At 40.6% G+C, this 18180-nt stretch overlaps 1 protein-coding gene across 2 annotated transcripts in view; it reads right to left on the bottom strand.

Annotated features, from left to right (window-relative positions):
- Positions 1–12987: 12987 nt before the first annotated feature.
- Positions 12988–18180, bottom strand: part of KCNT2 (potassium sodium-activated channel subfamily T member 2) — a 125820-nt gene continuing 120627 nt past the window's right edge. For both annotated transcript variants that reach the window (XM_059677311.1, XM_059677312.1), the window contains 2 exons: positions 17025–17109; positions 12988–15450 (listed from right to left, as the gene is read on the bottom strand). In XM_059677311.1, coding sequence (XP_059533294.1) covers positions 15339–15450; positions 17025–17109 — 197 coding nt within the window. In that variant the 3' untranslated portion in view covers positions 12988–15338. The remainder of the gene's footprint in view (positions 15451–17024; positions 17110–18180) is intronic.

Raw genomic sequence — 18180 nt, 5'->3', positions numbered from 1 at the left:
ATGACTACCACAGGCGAACTGTTGTGTTTCTAAAGGCGATAGAAATATTGGTTTTCATGCAGTGGCATGGAATCCTTTTAAAACAAAAATGCCTTACGCTTGAACTTTTTTTGCACAACCTCTTGGAACTATGTGCTTAGCTCTGGATTGAAGAACCAAGTGTAAGAGCGCCTCACTGTGGTGGGAGGTTATTATTTCCAAGAGAAAAACTGGCCTGCTAGGCATCACTGAATTTTTCAGCAGCAAACAACCTTTTTGTGGATTTTTTTAACCCTTTCTTCTTGTCTTTACTCCTAAGGTCCACTCTGTTTTTTTGTTCTTAAGTATTACTATTGTAGAAAATAAACAGTCATCAGAGTATTAGGTCACTTCTGACTTTCAGAGTAAAAGACATGATGTAATCCTGGATCTTGAGGAAAATTAAGGATAAATTAGTGACAACATATCACTTCCTTTTATGTCTGGGAAAGAATGAACCAGGAGATTATGGTTTGATTCCCAGTCAGGGCACACGCCTGGATTGTGGGCTTGATCCCCAGTGCGGGGCGTGCAGGAGGCAGCACATCAATGATTCTCTCTCATCATTGATGTTTCTGTCTCTCTCTCCCTTCCTCTCTGAAACCAATAAAAATATATTAAAGAAGTAAATGACTAGCAATAGAATAATTCTTCGCCCACCTTGTTTAACACTGTTACTTCCACACATACACACTGCGCATCCTGTCCACATGGCACACATTATGAAATGGTAGCATCAGAATTTTATACAATGAAACTTCCTGGCAACACGGCTCTAGTTAAAACTGCCCGGGTGTCTAAAAGAAAGAAGGTGGACTTTGTCTTCCTTTCTCTAGAAATTATGCGATTCCTGGAACTGGGCCTGGAATTTCAATTTTGTGTAAAAAAAAAAAACCAAACACTTGCAAAGAAAAGAAGAGGAAACAGGAAATTGGGAAGAGAAGGCTTTTAACCAGGAAGGAAACCATGAATTTCTCTGGGGCTTGTGGTCTGTGCGGACATCCCTGTTGTGCACACTCAGACACTGGGTTTATTTTAATATTCTGGAAGCCTGAGTGATGACAGCGATGGCCACTCACGTGTACCAATAGGAGGTTTGTGGAAGAGGAAGCCTCCAGCGACACGGCCCACGCTACACCTGCCTTTGACGGAAATTCGTGCCCGTCAGTTTGCCTGGGCGTTGTAATCGATGAACCCTGGATCTGCGGCAGCAAGATGCATTTCAGATAATCATTAGAAAAGTGTCCTTTCAGATGGATGGTAACAATACCCATTACTCTCTGTTTGGCTCGTATGACTTCTCAAAAATAATATTTTATCGACAAGTAGGGGAGAAACAAAAGACTGAAAAATTGAACTATCTCAAGCGTTTGCAATAAATTTCATATCTGTCACAGCGAGTCTATGAGAAATCCAGTAATCTGTTTACACTACAATAGAATCCCAAACAAATGGCATTAACTGTCTGTTTTGTATTACTCGCGTGTGCCCTTGTGTGTTTGATTTCCTTCCTGAAAATTTCAAGCCCCATTTTTAATGCTGCGATTAAAATACAATGCTGATTCCCACGAGATGCTACATAACCGCTTCTAATAACATTTTAATGGTCTCTGTGGAATCATTTTAAAACGCAACTGAATAAAAATATAAATGCTGTTATATTATAACAATAAATCCCACACCTTCATACATTCTTTACCTATTAAGACAAGAATTCTAATATTTGAGGATTCTGTAAATTTCCTGAGAATTTCTTGGTGTTTTTTGAAAGACTGGGTTCCCAGCAGAGCGGAAACAGAGAGGCGTGGCCTTCATGATTTCATAACTTATTGAAAGGTTACATCTCTCATAAGCAGTTACAGAGGTGATCAGAACTGTGGCGTCATCACATGAACTGTGGAAGAACACTGTCAGCAGGGATGAAGGTGCAATGAAGTATATTGTTTGGGGAACATGAGATGGATCTGGTATGGAGGCAACTGGTGAGGGAAGGCTTGATGGGACCCTGAATGTTCTAGAAAAAAGAGAGTTTAGGTGCCTTTGGATATTGGCATTTAAGGTAGTTTTCTTTAATAAAAACAGCTTTACTGAGCTATACTTGGCACTTAAAATGTTCAGTTTGATAAGGTTTGATGTATGGGTACATCTGTGAATCATCATCACAATCAAGATAATGAATGTAGCCATCGCACCCACAAGTTTCCTGTCTTTGTGATCCATTCTCCGTATCCCTATCTGAGACATAGGATTTATTGAAGTATAACTGACATGTAAAAAGCTATAGATTTATTAAAGAACACACATAAATGATGCCACCTTGTGTTCATGGGTCAGAAAGCTAATGTATTAAAACATCCATATTATCCAAAGAGGCAAATTCAATGCAATCCCTATTAAAAATCCCAACATCATTTTTAAAATAAATAATAAAAGTATTAAAATTCATTTGGAACCAAAAAAGACTCCAAATAGCCAAAACCATTTGAGAGAGAAGTAATCTAGAGATGTACTCTCTGATTTCAAAATACATTACAAAATGCCTATAATCAAAACAGTATGGTAGCAGCATCAAAGCAGACTTAGGGACTTAAAGCACAAAATAGGGAACTTGGGAATAATTCCCCCTCACACACGGTCTGCTGGTCTCCCAAAGGGGTCGAGATTATACAATGTGGGGAAAGCGTGGTCTCCCCAACAATCCGTGGTGGTAGAACTGGGTCTCCTGGCCCCTTATGTCACACAATACACAGAACTCAGCTCAAATTGATCGAAGACTTAAATGTTAAAACCTGAATTGTACGCCTCCAAACTCATGAAGTTGTATACCTTAAGTATCTATAGGTTTTTGTATGTCCTTATACCTCAATAAAGCGATTTTTAAAAAATTAAAAAATAATACATATGCCTTATGTTTCTGTAAAACATATAGCAGTTAGGAGTAATGGATTGCAAAGATATACCGGGAAACTTTATTTCGATTGTGGTGATGGTTTCATAAACATATATATATCTCAATCTTATCAAATCGAACATCTTAAATGTCGAGTGTACTTCAATAAAGCGGTTTTAAAAAACACTTTAAAAATCAATATCTGAAGACACCTAAAGGAAATAAACTCTACACAAGCCTATTGCTTCGAAAGTAACATTGGGGGGGGGGGGCGGGGGGCTGGGATTGATAATTGAAAAATAAATGTGTTCCATGCCCTAGCTTGTAGACCCAGTTGTTGCCAGAGCCGTGACCTTTGAGATGTTCAGTTGCTTACCAGTAGCTGAGTTTTACCCCTGAGTTTCTTTACACAGCTTGCCCGAGAACTCATATCAATCTCTGAGCGAAAGGTCAGAGTGTTCTGCCATGTAATATGAGTTTTCTTTATTTCCTTTTGAACTATGGCATTTTCAAAATGTCACCATGGGAGGGAACTTGAGTGTTTTTCATTCTTTCTTATTGATATATACTATAAAATGTATTGCATGGAATACATGTATAATAAGTTTATACTGCAATAGGTAATACATGCTGATACATGATAGTAATATAGGAGAATTTAAAAGAAAATTTTCCTTTAAGAATTTAAATGCAAATTGAAGTATATTTCTAAGTTACCTAAAAGGTAGATTGCATCTTTGTTATTCACCGTATTCTCTACATTATAATCCCTCACACTTAAGTTTCTTGTGGTGTCTGAAGTCACATAACAAATTAGTGATGTTGATATATGGTCTTAAAGACAATAGAAATCAATTAGGTATGCTATGTAAATTTAGGCTAATTAAATAAACATAGCTAATTTCCCCACCAACATGCAAATGCCTTTAAATGGTTTATTTAAAAAATGAAAATGTCATTAATTTAGTAGCTAACTAAACGTTCTTCATATACTCTATTAATTTTAAAGTATGTTATTCTGATCTCGACTTAGTAAAAGATTTAGAAAGCATCTATAGTCCAAAAACAACTAGTAGAAACAACTACACACTCTTTCATCTAAACTGGCATTTACATTTTATAAGACCTCTGACTTCACTGGATTACAATAATTTCATATTTGCTACATTATGTCCTGTTCCGTTTAATGTATTCATTATTGACCCTGGAAATTTTGGAAGTATATGGTGAAAAGCACGATCTATCAAGATATATCAACTATACAAACTGAAACACAGAGAGAAAAAGATTCTGGGATGAGTCTCTAAAGGGCGAACATTCTGAGAGGCGATGTTGAAAGCTGCCAAGAGGCCCAGCATGCCTCTGTCCTGTTCTATTGGCCAAAATAGTCCCAATTTCTGCCCAGATCCGAGAGGGTGGGGAAGGGCTCTGCGTCTCTTGGTGAAGTATCACCAACATGCCCTCCCAAGTGCAGTGGGGGTACTGTTGCAGCCATCTTTGGAAAATATAATCTGTCACATAAATATTTATGGAGGTTCCAGCATGTGAAGCTGCTGTGTGCTCAGGAAGCATACCCCCCGAATCAGCTCGCCATCTGGAATGGAACTCGGGCAACGAAAATTCAAATAGCGCCCTACACGGTAGGATGTGCCAAGAATCCTAAGCAGAAGGCTGTGGGGTTTCGAAGGAAATTACCAGCATTCCAGGGGGAAGGGGTTGAAACACAAGGTGTGTAAGAGGTGACCCTGGAAGGAAAGTTAAGGGGAAAACGGGAAGAAATGTAATAACTAGTGAAAATTCTGTGGAAAGAACACTGAGTATAGTGGAGTTCTGGGAGTTTAAAAACACCTGAAAAGTAGGTGGATATTCTAGGGCGGGGTAAGGACATGTTCATGAGTGCTGGCAATCCCTCGGGGAGTATTCTCGGTGTTTTAAGTACCTAAGCTAGTTATCTTCACAGCCACCCTGTAGGTCAGTGATGGTGAACCTTTTGAGCTCGGTGTGTCAGCATTTTGAAAAACCCTAACTTAACTCTGGTGCCGTGTCACATATAGAAATTTTTTGATATTTTCAACCATAGTAAAACAAAGATTTATATTTTTGATATTTATTTTATATATTTAAATGCCATTTAACAAAGAAAAATCAACCAAAGAAATGAGTTCGCGTGTCACCTCTGACATGCGTGTCATAAGTTCGCCATCACTGCTATAGGTTGTAGTACACATAAAGGAAGTGGGGTTTGCAGAGTTTCAACAACTTGCCCCGTACAGAAAAGAGAATTGCAGAGCCCATATGCTCTACATTTCACCCAGTGTGAATGAATCTGATCGGGCATTTAGTGAAAATTCAAAGAAGCGTAGAGACAAGGAAGTACCATGATTTTAATTGTGCTTTGGAATAATCAGTGTGGCTTCCAAAGAGAACCCAACGGAGGAAGGGAGAGCAGCCGGGAGGACATTACAACAGCCCATTCCAGGCCATGTGAGGCCTGGAGTCGTGACCAGGCAGAAAAAATAGCAAGTAGGGAACAGATTTAAAGGGACGTACGGACTTAGCATTGGACATGACCACTGATTGTCCGTGCGTACGTGACATGTATGGAAAGTCGTGGGTCAAGGGTTAAACCAGAGTCAGAGGGATTAGCACAGATGTGGTCAGAAAAGACACTTGAAGATAGAATTGGTCTTTGAGGTAGTAATAATGCCTTAAAAGAGCAACAGCCGACCAACATCTCAAATGGGAGGCATGATGGCATCTCAGGAAAGCCGTAAGCCATAGCCTTGACCATAAAGGAAAGCGTAACAATGCCCTGAACACTCTACACGTGGCACCAAGAACATACGCGAGGCAGGTGGGGTTCCCCGTGGGCCGGGCATGCTGCTCTATTACCTGCAGAGAGTCCTGACCGTTCACAAATGAGCAGCTACACAGCCTTCAGCCATGTCTTACTGTCTCTCACCCGCACAGAGGCCCTTGTAACTGGAATGCGACACAGTGCGCTGATCTCACAATTCCAAAAGGTTGCTGGTCTGTTTCTCTCAAAGGATGAAGGAGCCAGCATCTTGATGGCAGGCAGATGGTCATTTTTCAGTGTGACGCCCACCTCCCCTGACTGAGACGAAATGAACAGGGTAACGTTTCCCTCAGATTCGTCAGCGTGATCTCTTCCCTCGTGCGCGGTGGGTTCATAAAGCCGTGCTGTGTTTCTGTAGTGATTTTAATTAAAGTCAATATTATATATTAGTTTAATTTCATCTGTACGGCTCTCCTGAGAGGAGGGAAGTTATGATATTGCATGTTATTATTCAATGGAATTAAATAATGGTGAAGAATGTTACCCGGAGGAATGGATTAACTTATCCTAAGTCTTACCGTGACTGTAAAGTCAGGACAGGTATCAGAACACCCAGTATCTAGAATCGATAGTATGTCTCCTGAATTTAAATAAATTTTTTGTCAATAAAAAAACAAGATTATGCTTAGCTAAATAATATTCTATGCCATGTCTATACCCAACGTATGTACTGGTCTTAAAACTCTTAACCCCTATGAAACACACATACTCAAAAGATAACCATGTACTCATGTGTGGTCACATATGTGTACATATTCATATATACTTGCTATATATTTATAGGTTGTATTTATAAGCAGTATTATATGTAGTACTTATCTGCAGTGAATTAAAAGTGTTTATATACAACAAATGCTAATGATTCCCAAATATGGTCTTTTAGGAAACCAAATGAAAGTTAAAAATTCAGTGTCAAATCAAAACCAAGCTTATGCCAGCATTGGACTTCCTGTGGCATGCTGCTCTCATTTCCAGTTCAGTGTTTGTGGGGAGGGGCATGTTGATTGATCTGTGTAATATCAACAGATGAGTTCGTCTGATGTCATGTATTCCTGATAGGATTCTGGGACAAGAACACAGGATTACATTTGCCGTAGTCCCACCAGAATCATGCGGCCTCAGTCTAATCATGAAGAAACACCAAATAGCTCCAGTAAAGGTCCCTTTCACACAATGAATGACCCGTGACCTTCACAAAAGGCGAGTCAGGAAAACCAGAGAAAGACTGAGCCCATGCTCCGGAGTGACGGAGAGGAAAGAGAATTCCAGCCCTGTGGTCCTGATTGGAACTGCACCCTGAGTCTGAAATTTTTTCTCTTCCTGAAGACGCGAATGGAACAGTTACAAAAGGTGGATGTCTCCAGGTTGAATATTCAGGTTGCAGCCATATTGCTCTTCGGATTTTGAGGATTGGACTAAAGCCACATAAAAGAATCCCTTGCTTTTAGGAAAGGCACGGGAAGTTATTTAGAGGCAAGGCATCAGGTGTGCAATTCACTCTTAAACGCTACAGATAAAAGCCCAGGCCCATGTGTACGCACGGAGGGAGGAGAGCAAGAACGCCTATATATTATGTAAAATGCATTTAATACAAGGATTGGCCCTGGGCGTGATTCAAAGGCCTTTGTCCTCTAACCATCTTTGACCCGAACTTGCTTTCAGTGCTGGGCTGTGGATTTGTTTCAATTTTGTAATCTAATTGCACATTGGAATAAGTTGTCTGCTGTTGTACTGCAGCTAGAGGCATTGCCCATCACAGCAATAAAGCCTATTGGCCTCAGTGAATGCAAAACACATTCACATTGTGGGTGGAGAGTAGCTGCGCACCCTGTGCCCTGAGAGGAAACCACCAGCCAGTCTGCCCTGTGTCAGCATTTTCCGGGGCAGACACTCCTCCTCCCACAGGCTCAGGAACCCAGCCTTCCAGGGCCCGGAGGTACCCGTGGCTCCTCTGACACCAGCGTTTGGAAATCTGCTTGTCTGACTATCTTAAATCATGCAAATAACATGTTTAAGTCTTCTACCGTGTGCTCTTAAATAAGCAACCCCCTTTTCAATTTGAGTTGCATGTTCATTCACCGCAATAGAAGTGAAATGCCCATACTTATGTGCATGTGCTAAAGCCATGAGTCCAGCTGCCAGGAAAGTGATTGTGCATTGAAGTCATTTGAGCGCTTTCACTTCACAGATGGGTAAGCCTGGACGGGAAGGAGCAACCTGAGTGCTCCGGAAGTTTGCACAAGGAAAGGAAGACAACACAGAGCTTGGAACAAGTTAATCATTAAATCAGTAGCCCTCCCGTTTTATTGGGAAGCTGAGCTTCGTTTAAAAAATTACAAAATTAGCCCAGCCGGCGTGGCTCAGTGGTTGAGCACGGACCTATGAACCAGGAGGTCACAGTTCGATTCCCAGTCAGGGCACATGCCCAGGTTTCTCGCTTGATCCCCAGTAGGGGGTGTGGAGGAGGCAGCCAATCCATGATTCTTTCTCATCATTGATGTTTCTATCTCTCTCTCCCTCTTCCTTCCTCTCTGAAATCAATAAAAATATGTTTTAAAAAATAAATTACGAAATTAGACTGATAAAATTGGAAGTGCATTGTATTTCCAGATAGAATTGGATGACAGAAATACAGACTTTCATTTGCAAAGATGGCCCCTTAAACATCTCCCCACCTCTAGACCCCTGTTCATGCGTACATCCAAGTTTTAACTTGCCTAATGTTTGCAAGGCGCTGGGATGGATATACAGTAAAAAGATAAATATATCTGCTCCCACTGATAAAATGATTAATAGCAAAGGTGGGTAGTGATCAGCCAAGAGTTAGAAGTTTAGCAGGATGTTCTATGCAACTATTTCTATCTCATTTTCAGTTGAGGCACCACACCAAGGAAGCCACAAACCCAAAGTCAAGTGGGAGACAGCCCTGAATGGCTTCCGTGGAGGAAGCAAAGCTAATACAATTCAACATCTCCATCCAGAAAGATGGAGGCTAAATGATTGCAAGAGGCCCCTTCCCGTAGGACTTACCCAGTCCCTTTGTCCCTGCTCCTACCCTGCAGCTCAGTCCCCGGAAGGGAAAGATCCGGGGGGTGATGAGTTGGGAGAGTTAGGGCAGCCTCCCGTGTAGATTGCAAATGCCCACAATTCCACGAGACAGTAACTTCCAGTTCTAAACACCATGGCACCTTGAACTTACCTCTCTCAAAACATTGCAGAACGTTTAGTTACACACCAGTCTACCTCCTGCACAATAAGTATCACACCCTTAAGACCAGGAGCCAGATAGATTTTTATCTGTTTGTTTCTTGAGAACTCTAATCAGTGAGGCAGGAGGAAAACCAGAGATAACTGGAGTCCCAGACACCAATGGGAGATAGGTTTTTTTAAATATATATTTTTATTGTTGATAGTATTACAGATATCTCCCATCTGCCCCCCATTTTCCTCCCTCCTCCCAGCCTCTACACCCTCCCCCCAGGTCTTCACTACCCTATTGCCAGTGTCCATGGGCTGTGCATATGTGTATATGAGTTCTTTGGTTTATCTCTTCTCTTCCCCCCAACCCCACATCGAGGTATGTTTTAAAAAGGGGAAAGCAATCCATTGGTTAAATGCCGCTGATTGGTTAATGAAGATGAAGGCCGAGAATTGGTCATTATTTTTAGAATATGGGGATTCTTTGTGAGTTAGGGAGGTGGTATTGTAGAGTGGCTACGACTTGTTACTAGCGACAGGCAGGTGGTTCTGAGGGTGAGGGAAGCTGCTGAATATGTATGAAGTGCCTGGGACATAGTGAGTTTGTGTTGGTGGGAGCCATTCTTAGTCATATCTCTACAGGAGCTGTTTCAGTAGAGCATAGAGCACAAAGCCCTCATTGGGGAAAGTTGAAGAGGGCTTTGGAGGAGAGGAAGGGGTGCGTATTCCTTGGGGGAGTATTACCATAAAGGGGAGCAGAGATGTGAGCTAGGAGCCGGAGGGCGATATTAAACTGAGAGCAGTTTTGTTTTAAGAGGCGGGAATAATAACAGCATGTGTGCTACTGGGAGTGCTGTCAGCAGCAGGAACAGTTCTCAGTGCAGGAGAAAGTTAGCAGAATTACTCAAATGTCCTTAAGGAGAAAAAAATTTGTTTAAAACCTTGGGAATTGGTGGAAGGGAGATAAAGGAGTTATGAGTGGGGGCAAAGGAGTGGATAATGGTGAACCGTGGACTTGGTGGGTTAGAGGGTCAGCGGTCATACAAAGGAGTTGAGGGTAGGAGCCGTGGACTGCAGATTCAGGGGGTCTTAAGCCAGACAGACATGTGAGTTTAGGCGGATCACTTCCTGTGTTTCTCTCCTCTCCCATGTGCACGTGCCCCGTAATGGTCCCTACCAGCTTCATCAGCTCTTCCCTGCATTGCCGCCACCTCCACAAAACCTTCCCAGATGCATAGATCAGGGTGAGTGCCCCTTCCAGATGCCCCTGTGGCACTGCCTTCTCACCACAATGCACTGCAGTAGCTGGATGACCCCTCAGACTCCTCCCAAGAGGCTCAGAGAGACCTCAGGGCCACATTTTGTACATTTTGTAAAAACAAACATTTTTATTGATTTCAGAGAGGAAGGGAGAGAGAGAAAGAGATAGAAACATCAAAGATGAGAATCATTGATCGGCTGCCTCCTGCATGCCCCCTACTGGGGATCGAGCCTGCAACCCCAGGCAAACATGGAATTGAACCATGACCTCCTGGTTCATAGGCAGACACTCAACCACTGAGCCACGCTGGCAGGGCCAGAGCTGTGTTTTTTACATGGCCAGTACCGGGCAGGAAGTGAGCATTCAGACAGTGTTTTGGTCGTTGCAGGAAAATACCTGTGACGGAATCAATAAGCCAGTCCCTTGGTGTGGTAGACAGAATAATGGCTCCCAAAGATACCCGTATCCTGATTTCCCCAGCCAGTGGTTATGTTACCTTATAGGCCAAAAGGGACTGTGCAGCTTGATTAAATCTGAGATGATGAGATTGTCCTGAATTACCTGCGTGGGTTTGTCATAACGTGTCCTCCCGAGAGGGAGGCCAGAGGAGCTGTGAGGAGGGAAGAAGAGAGGCTGGAGGGATGCCCTTGATAATGGAGGAAGAGGCCATGACCTAACAAGACATGCAGGCCGCCTCCAGCGACCACAAAACCCAAGGAGATGCCTGCTCCCTGGAGCTTCGAGAAGGAACACACGCCACCTAAGTCTCACTCTGGACTTCCGGCTTCCAGAACGAAGATAATAACTCGAAGTTGCCCTAAGCCAATAAGCGTGAGGTAATCTGCTACAGCAACAGAAACGAATAGACACGGCAATTACATTGAGTGTTCCCTTGGATGGTAAACAGTACATCGCCAACTTCCGCCAGGGGCCTAATTTCCACCTCACTCCCCATAAACAGGAAGCTAGCGTTCCTCTGCTTCCTGTCACCCAGCATGAACTCTTCAAGATCAGGGATGACATGGGTTTCGTTGTGATGATGGGTAACTGGGACACGTTATGTCCTCCTGCCACGTGATGAGATATTAAGGAGAGCCCAGCCTTAGAGACATGTCTCATGAGCCGTGGGTGCCATTGGCTGACTTGCACCCCATCCCCATCCCAGCAGTTCCTCCCGGAAGCAGTCTGGCAGATGACACGCAGGTGGAATCCGATCGGAGGAAATACCGCACCCAGCTAATAATCTTTGCACAGCCAGTTGTGAAAGTGACTTACGGTGACAACATGCATTATACACACTAAGCCGTGTAAGCTTTCCGGACACCTCAGGAATTGGGAGGCAGCGGGTGCTTTATTTTTGACACCGCTAAATGCATCCACAGCTTGATGGCTCTCATAAGCAATCATCGGAATTGCCCGTCAGAGGAAAATGCCGGAGAGATTCGCCGAGGACACACCAACCCAATAACCAAAGGTGTCACCATTTTAGGCCGCGCGAAAGTGAGTCTGGCAGCCAGAATAATGAGAGGAGATGAGCCAGCCTCTGAAGGCTTAGATTTCATGTATTAAAAACATCTTCATAAAGACTATTTCTGTGCACCTGTGGGTTTGCTGGGATGGATTTCATGTGAATTGCACGGAGGGTCAGTCAAGGAGCTGGCTCTGCAAAGATCTTTCTCAACAATTTATGAGACGATAACATTTCGGAAATTTAAATAACACAAAGGCAGTTTTTAAAATGACAGTAAAGCAATAAAAAAGACTGCGTTGCCTAAGGCTAAGGTGGAACCCAGCCTGGATTCCTTTGCAATGGAAAACTTTTACTCTTGGCCACAAGATGGTGATATCACAAAGGAAATCCAAAGACAAACCAAATTACAGTCCAAATTATTTGTTCTTTACTTGTGTTTCTTTCCAAGCCGCGCCTTAAAATTCTCATGAGTCAGCGGGTTCCCCGGACTTGCGTTTCAAGATCAGTTCCCTCAGGGGTCGTGGGAGCAGAGAAATCACACGAGACATCGCAGAGGCTAATGGCACAAAGATTAAAAAAAGGAGACACCATGCAGTGTGAAGGCTATTCCATTGGAACTTTCGAGAGGACTTTGAAATTTCTCCTCGTGTTTATGGAAAATCATTCCTGCTGTGCTTGTGAGCAGAGAGCACATTCAGGAGACTTCTCCTAACCCAGGGGTAGGCAGACGTTTTGTGTTGCAGCTACTCTGCCATAGTAGCAAGAGCAGCCCTAGAGAGCAGGTAAGACAGTGTTCCAAATAAGTGTAGTTAGAGAAGTTGATGCAATTCAATGCTTAGGAATAAATTACCAAAGAAATGCAAGGCCGCACACTGAAAACTACAAGACATCGCCGAAAGAAATAAATGAAAAGGTACCCAGGCCCATGGAACAGAAAGCAATATTGTTAAGATGACAACACTCCCCACATTGATCAATAATTCAATGTAATGCCTATTAAAATCCCAGCTACATTTCCCAGTAATAAACAAGCTAATTCAAGCATTTATATGGAAACACAAAGGACCAGAATAGCCAAATTGATCTTAAAAAGAACAACAATGTTGGAGGACCCACCATTCCTGACTCGAACTTACTATAAAGCAACAGCAGGACATTCATTTTGCTTTTGAAATATCAAAGTGACAAATGAGTTTTATAGGTTCAAAGCATGATGTGTCTAAACAACGAACGTTTAGGCAAAAAAAAAAAAAAAACACACCAAGAGTTTTCATCATCAGAAATAATTTTATTATTTATTTTAAAGCAGTTCAATGTTACTGGTAGCAAAAGGTTACATAGACAATAAACAACCTGTTCCCTTAGGGTTACAAGGACTATCATTGGCTTTATGTTTTATTTTCCTGTGCAAGTGCATTTTAAAAAGGCAATCGTTTTTGTTAAAAGGCTTTTATTAGCATGTTTTTATTCTTTAAATAACAGAAAGGCTAATAAACTGGCATTGTTACAGCAGGCTGTATGAATTGTGTTAAATAGCAAATTTGGATGAATATTTATAATCAAAAATAATTATTGTAAAATGTATGAAATGGGGTTTTTAGTTTTATAGGAAACATAGTCATGTCTTAACTTAAAATCCTAGTCTTGACAGCTGTCATAATGCAAAAAGTCTTAACTTGAGATCCTGGGAAGAAATGGAAGATTCATAAAATCTTATGTTTATTCCTAACAATAACTGTAATGATGTAAAGAAATGGCAATTGAAAGAAAGACTGACTGTTGATGTGCAAATATGAAACAGGGTCAGTAAATGCATCGCTGTTCTCCAGTGCATATACTACTTTGATTCTGCCTTTAGTTTGAATAAAGTGCATGTTAATGTGTGTTTGTCAAATACCTTTCCCATGTGCTTATAACATAGACATACCTATGCATACAGTCTTTGTTTTAAGGCATGCTTTCAGTTTTAAGTAACTTGTTATAAATTCCACTTCTCTGTCTGATGAAAGAAAATTAAAGGTAGGCTCTCCCTGTTGTAGAGGAAATTCTTGGTGGCTTTATTATTCCAAAATGAGAGTAAGGTAAAGTACAAAAAATTAAAAAAAAACCCACACACACAAATGGGCATTTCATTCTCTAAGCCAAAATATAGAATGGCGATAATCTACAATTTCAGATTTTATGTTTTACATTTTTATTTCTATAGAATTATTTGGGGACTATTAGGTTTCCTTTCTCTCTTTTGTTTTAAACTTTCTATTTTCCTTTCAATTTCTCTGCTTCTATATGAAAAAAAAAAAGATAAAATCTATCTAAGTCTTATATGTCCTGTTTTCTACTGAACTGAAACTCAATGTCAAATTCAGAAAAAAGGAAAACTACAAAGTTGGAAGAAAAATAACTTTTTAAATTTACCAATGGCTCTCTCTACCTTAACACATTGCAACTAATAGACATCTATACTCTGTGCTTTTCTTTATTTTTCTGAAGGAGATTCGGAAATACAGGCAAAGGCCTTGGTGTCATCCAAAGTCAATTTACATTTCATTTATAACTGTCAATTTTACCCGAGTTTTATGCCATTTAAATGGCAAAACTATGTTTATTATATGCTTTATCCTCACAGTGTTAAACTACTGTATATTCCCATAGATAATTTTTCAAAATTCAATCCAAATCTTTAACATCAGTTTTTGGGTATGATTATTGCAATACTAATGGCATAAAAGAGGACTTTTAATGCTTCAAATGTTCTTGTATTCCATAAGGAGTATAGTTTTGCTTCTTTGAATTTTAAACTACCTTTCTAATGAAATACTCTATATAGATATATAAAAAATGTTGAAGCTCAATAGTCCAATGAAAATCACTGCCTATTTCAATTCCTGGATTAAATGTAAGTCAACAAATATGCTTTAAGTATTTTCTCAATGTTATAGGCATTCTTTTAGGAGAACGATCAATATTTGCTTTTTAATACACTCTCCTTGGCATACAATGAGGGTCAGACATAAAGTGAGCAAAAATTTCAGCTTCTCGATACTTCTTTTTATTTGTTCTGGTTTCCTCGGTGTAAAACATGCTATGAGCATCTCAAGTCCTAAAATAAACATGGTATCCTATGAAAAGGCAACAAAACAAGTGAAGGTGACTTAATATTCTAAAGCAAACTATGACTCCTACAAAAATGTCCGCCCACGAGTTTGTCATCCCTGTGTAGAGAAGGTGATGAGCTCAATTTTGTAAAAGACCAGTTTTAAAGAATATAATATGATGCACCAAATAGAGCTGGATTTTTTCATTGACTTCCAGAAAACCTTAAAATTTGTAAAAATTGTCTTCAGACAGTTCGGATTATTGTCAAACAATGCAATGAGCAGATTTAAGATCGTGTGTTTTCATTTAGGTTTTCCAAAACCATCCCATGGATGTCTTTCCAATATCACTAGGAGAAATACCAATAAGCAGTAAGTTAAATTTCAAAATAACCTATATTTCTAAGAGAATAGATTTGTGTCAATAAGAGAGATTTGAAGATAGTCCAGTCTAGTTTATTTCATGCCAGCCATATTTTCCTCCTAAAATAGAGTTCTTTCAAGCAAGCTCCTTGTCGGAAAAAAAGAAGTTCATTATTTTTGTGTTATCAAAGCTGAGTTTCCTCCCGAGAGTCTTGACCAGTGGCATTGCAGATGCTGCTGTTTTGACTGGGTTCGCTGTTGGGAAGGTATGACAGTGGATCTGGTCGGATTAAATATCTGATAAGAGAAAGCAAAGCAAATAATGGTAATAGTCAGTAAACACAAAACTAGTTCACGCCGAACCCTGAGAGGACTACTTCCAATGTATCTGTTCAGTGTTTAGGTTCGCTAAACAGTGTCTCTATATAAACGTTGGCAGAAGGACTCCCTGTTGAGTTGGCCTGTAAATTTTTGCAGGGTTAGTATTAAGTTTTTGTTTCATTACTACTTAATATTATTCTTTTATTTAATTAAATTTAATGGGGTAACATTGGTTAATAACATTATGCAGTTTTAAGGTATACAATTCTGTAATTCATCATCTGTACATTGTATTGCATACCCACCACCCAAAATCTAAGCTTTTGTCACCATATATTTGACCCCCTTACACTCTTCTCCCTCTCCCCCACTCCCCTTCCCTCTGCTAAGAACCATACTATTGTCTGTCTATAAATTTACTTGTTTTGTTTGTTCATTTGTTGCTTTCTGTTTTATGCCCCACATATGAGTGAGAGCATATAGTTTTTGTCCTTGTCTGTATGACTTATTTCACTCAGCATATTCTCAGGATCCATCCATGTTGTCACTTTATCAATAGCATTATAGGTTGATAAAGAAAGCTAATATGCACTATGATTATTAATGCTATATCATCTAATCACTTATTGGTCTTTGAATCAAATGAATGTTGCCCCTTCATTTAAAATGGACTTTTGGGAGTGATTTTTTTTTTAGAAAAACATAAAAGACCTGAGTATAACCCAGTATCCCCCAAATTAACTGATGTAGCTGCAAAAGTTCCTTCCCTAATAGTATCACTATGAGTCTACTAAAATAAATTTCCAAAATGTGCTTTATGTACTATTTGTCAAAGTAGGCATTTTTTCATGATATTTATCATTGCTGTAGTTATACTAAAATTTAATTATTTCAATGTCACAAATATGGATCATTGTATGTGAATAATACAGTTTCTGATGAATAAAATTACTACCTTACACCTTTTCCTAATATGTGTATTGATCTACTTGACTTTTGCTGGTAGGAAATCTCAGGTCTTTGGAACTAGATAGTGTGAGATATTCAGGTTTTCCTTTGAGCTGATCTCTTATTATTCCACTAGGGTCCCTAGGCCTGGCTGGCGATCAGGGCCGATTGGGGCCTTCTGGCTGCCAGCCGAGGCCTCCCTTAGTTCTGCACCACCCCCTGCTGGTCAGTGCATGTCATAGCGAGTGAGAGAACGCCCAATCTCCCAAACTCCTGTGGGGACACTTTGCATATTAGCCTTTTATATATAGAGATATATTTTCTCTTATTTCCCCAAATACATTCTAGCTCACCAAACACAGAATTCATGCTGCCATTTCCTTCTTCTATTCCTTTACAATTCTGTGGAGTGTGTTTTTTATGGTATTACACACAGAAATATAGAAAATGCAAATGTGTTTCTTGAGCACAAAAATTAGACTTGGACATTTATGCCACAGGAATCATAGAGGCTATACTAGTGGGGATCAAAATAAAAAATAATAATAATAGGTGGCTTCTGAAAATAAATGCCTTGTGTGTGGGATGTAAGGTCAACTTACACAACGTCATTCAACTCTAGTCTGGTGTCCGGAGACGGGTTAATCAGGATGTATGACAGGGTGCTCTGGTGGTCATTCATTTCATCTGGAAGACAAATCAGTGCCAGGTTTGTTATGCTACTTACAGAACATCGAGAGGATTCTTAGAGAGCATCTTATCTTCAAACCATAGAGCTGGCCAGGAGAACTTGCTATAGTGTTGTCCACCGTAGGATGGTATACACAACTGACTATTTCCAAATGGTTGTCATTGGAAATGTCTGCCGGGCACTCCTTTCCGTCCAAAAGGTGGTACATTAAACCATCTAATTCTGTTCAGAACAACCACAGTTATCTTCTACCCTCAAAATGTTGACACTGAAATAGCTTGACAAGATGTCAACTTGATTGATTATGCTTTTATCAATGATAAAAAATGATTGTGGGTATAGATGGCCAATCTCAGAAAGAAATATTCCTGTGGGAAATTCTGTGAAGTATCATCTAATGACCTTGTGTTCAGAAAACACAACAGAAGTATATCCGGGAGGCTTGAAGACCCTAACGATGTTTGACTCTGTCCCCTGAGGCGTCTGATAAGAGCCGTCCTGTTGGTTTTGCAGAATGCGAAGGACCCGTGGGCAGCATTGAAGTGTAAGTTCCAAGGAACGTGTACAGCCAAGTTATTTGTCTTCCCTGAAAACAGTACCCAGGGCTCACCCCCAAACACATACACACTGCGAATACTCACTCATTCCAGTGGGTTAAATCTGAAAAGAAAGAAACACCCATGGAGCTACCAGCTGTGAAGTGTGTATACAGTTTGGGGGGATGCCCTGTGTATGTTTTAAAGTCAAAGGCTGTGTCATTTAACTTTGTCAATTGCATTGGAGGACATCCCCAGACCTCAAGGCCAGAGCCCTGACTTTGATGATACAAAGACACCGACAAAGAAAATAGCCCTGGCACCTGAAGTTCTTAGCTGCCCAGGTTATAATACAATGTGAATGTAAACCCATGTGGACCCATACCTCAATGGCACTAACCCTCCAAGGGTAATGTTTTTAGGCTTTGAGGGTGTTTTTTTAAATCTCTGCTCTGGAGCCATTGGACCCTCCTAGGCACTTCAGCAATAGACAAGTGTGGCTCCTAAAAGAGGCGCTACATTTTACAGTTT

This window comes from Myotis daubentonii, chromosome 20 (assembly GCF_963259705.1).
Source record: "Myotis daubentonii chromosome 20, mMyoDau2.1, whole genome shotgun sequence".
Lineage (NCBI taxonomy): Eukaryota > Metazoa > Chordata > Mammalia > Chiroptera > Vespertilionidae > Myotis > Myotis daubentonii.
The sequence above is the reverse complement of the archived record's forward strand: the minus strand, read 5'-3'. Positions and strand labels throughout refer to the sequence as shown.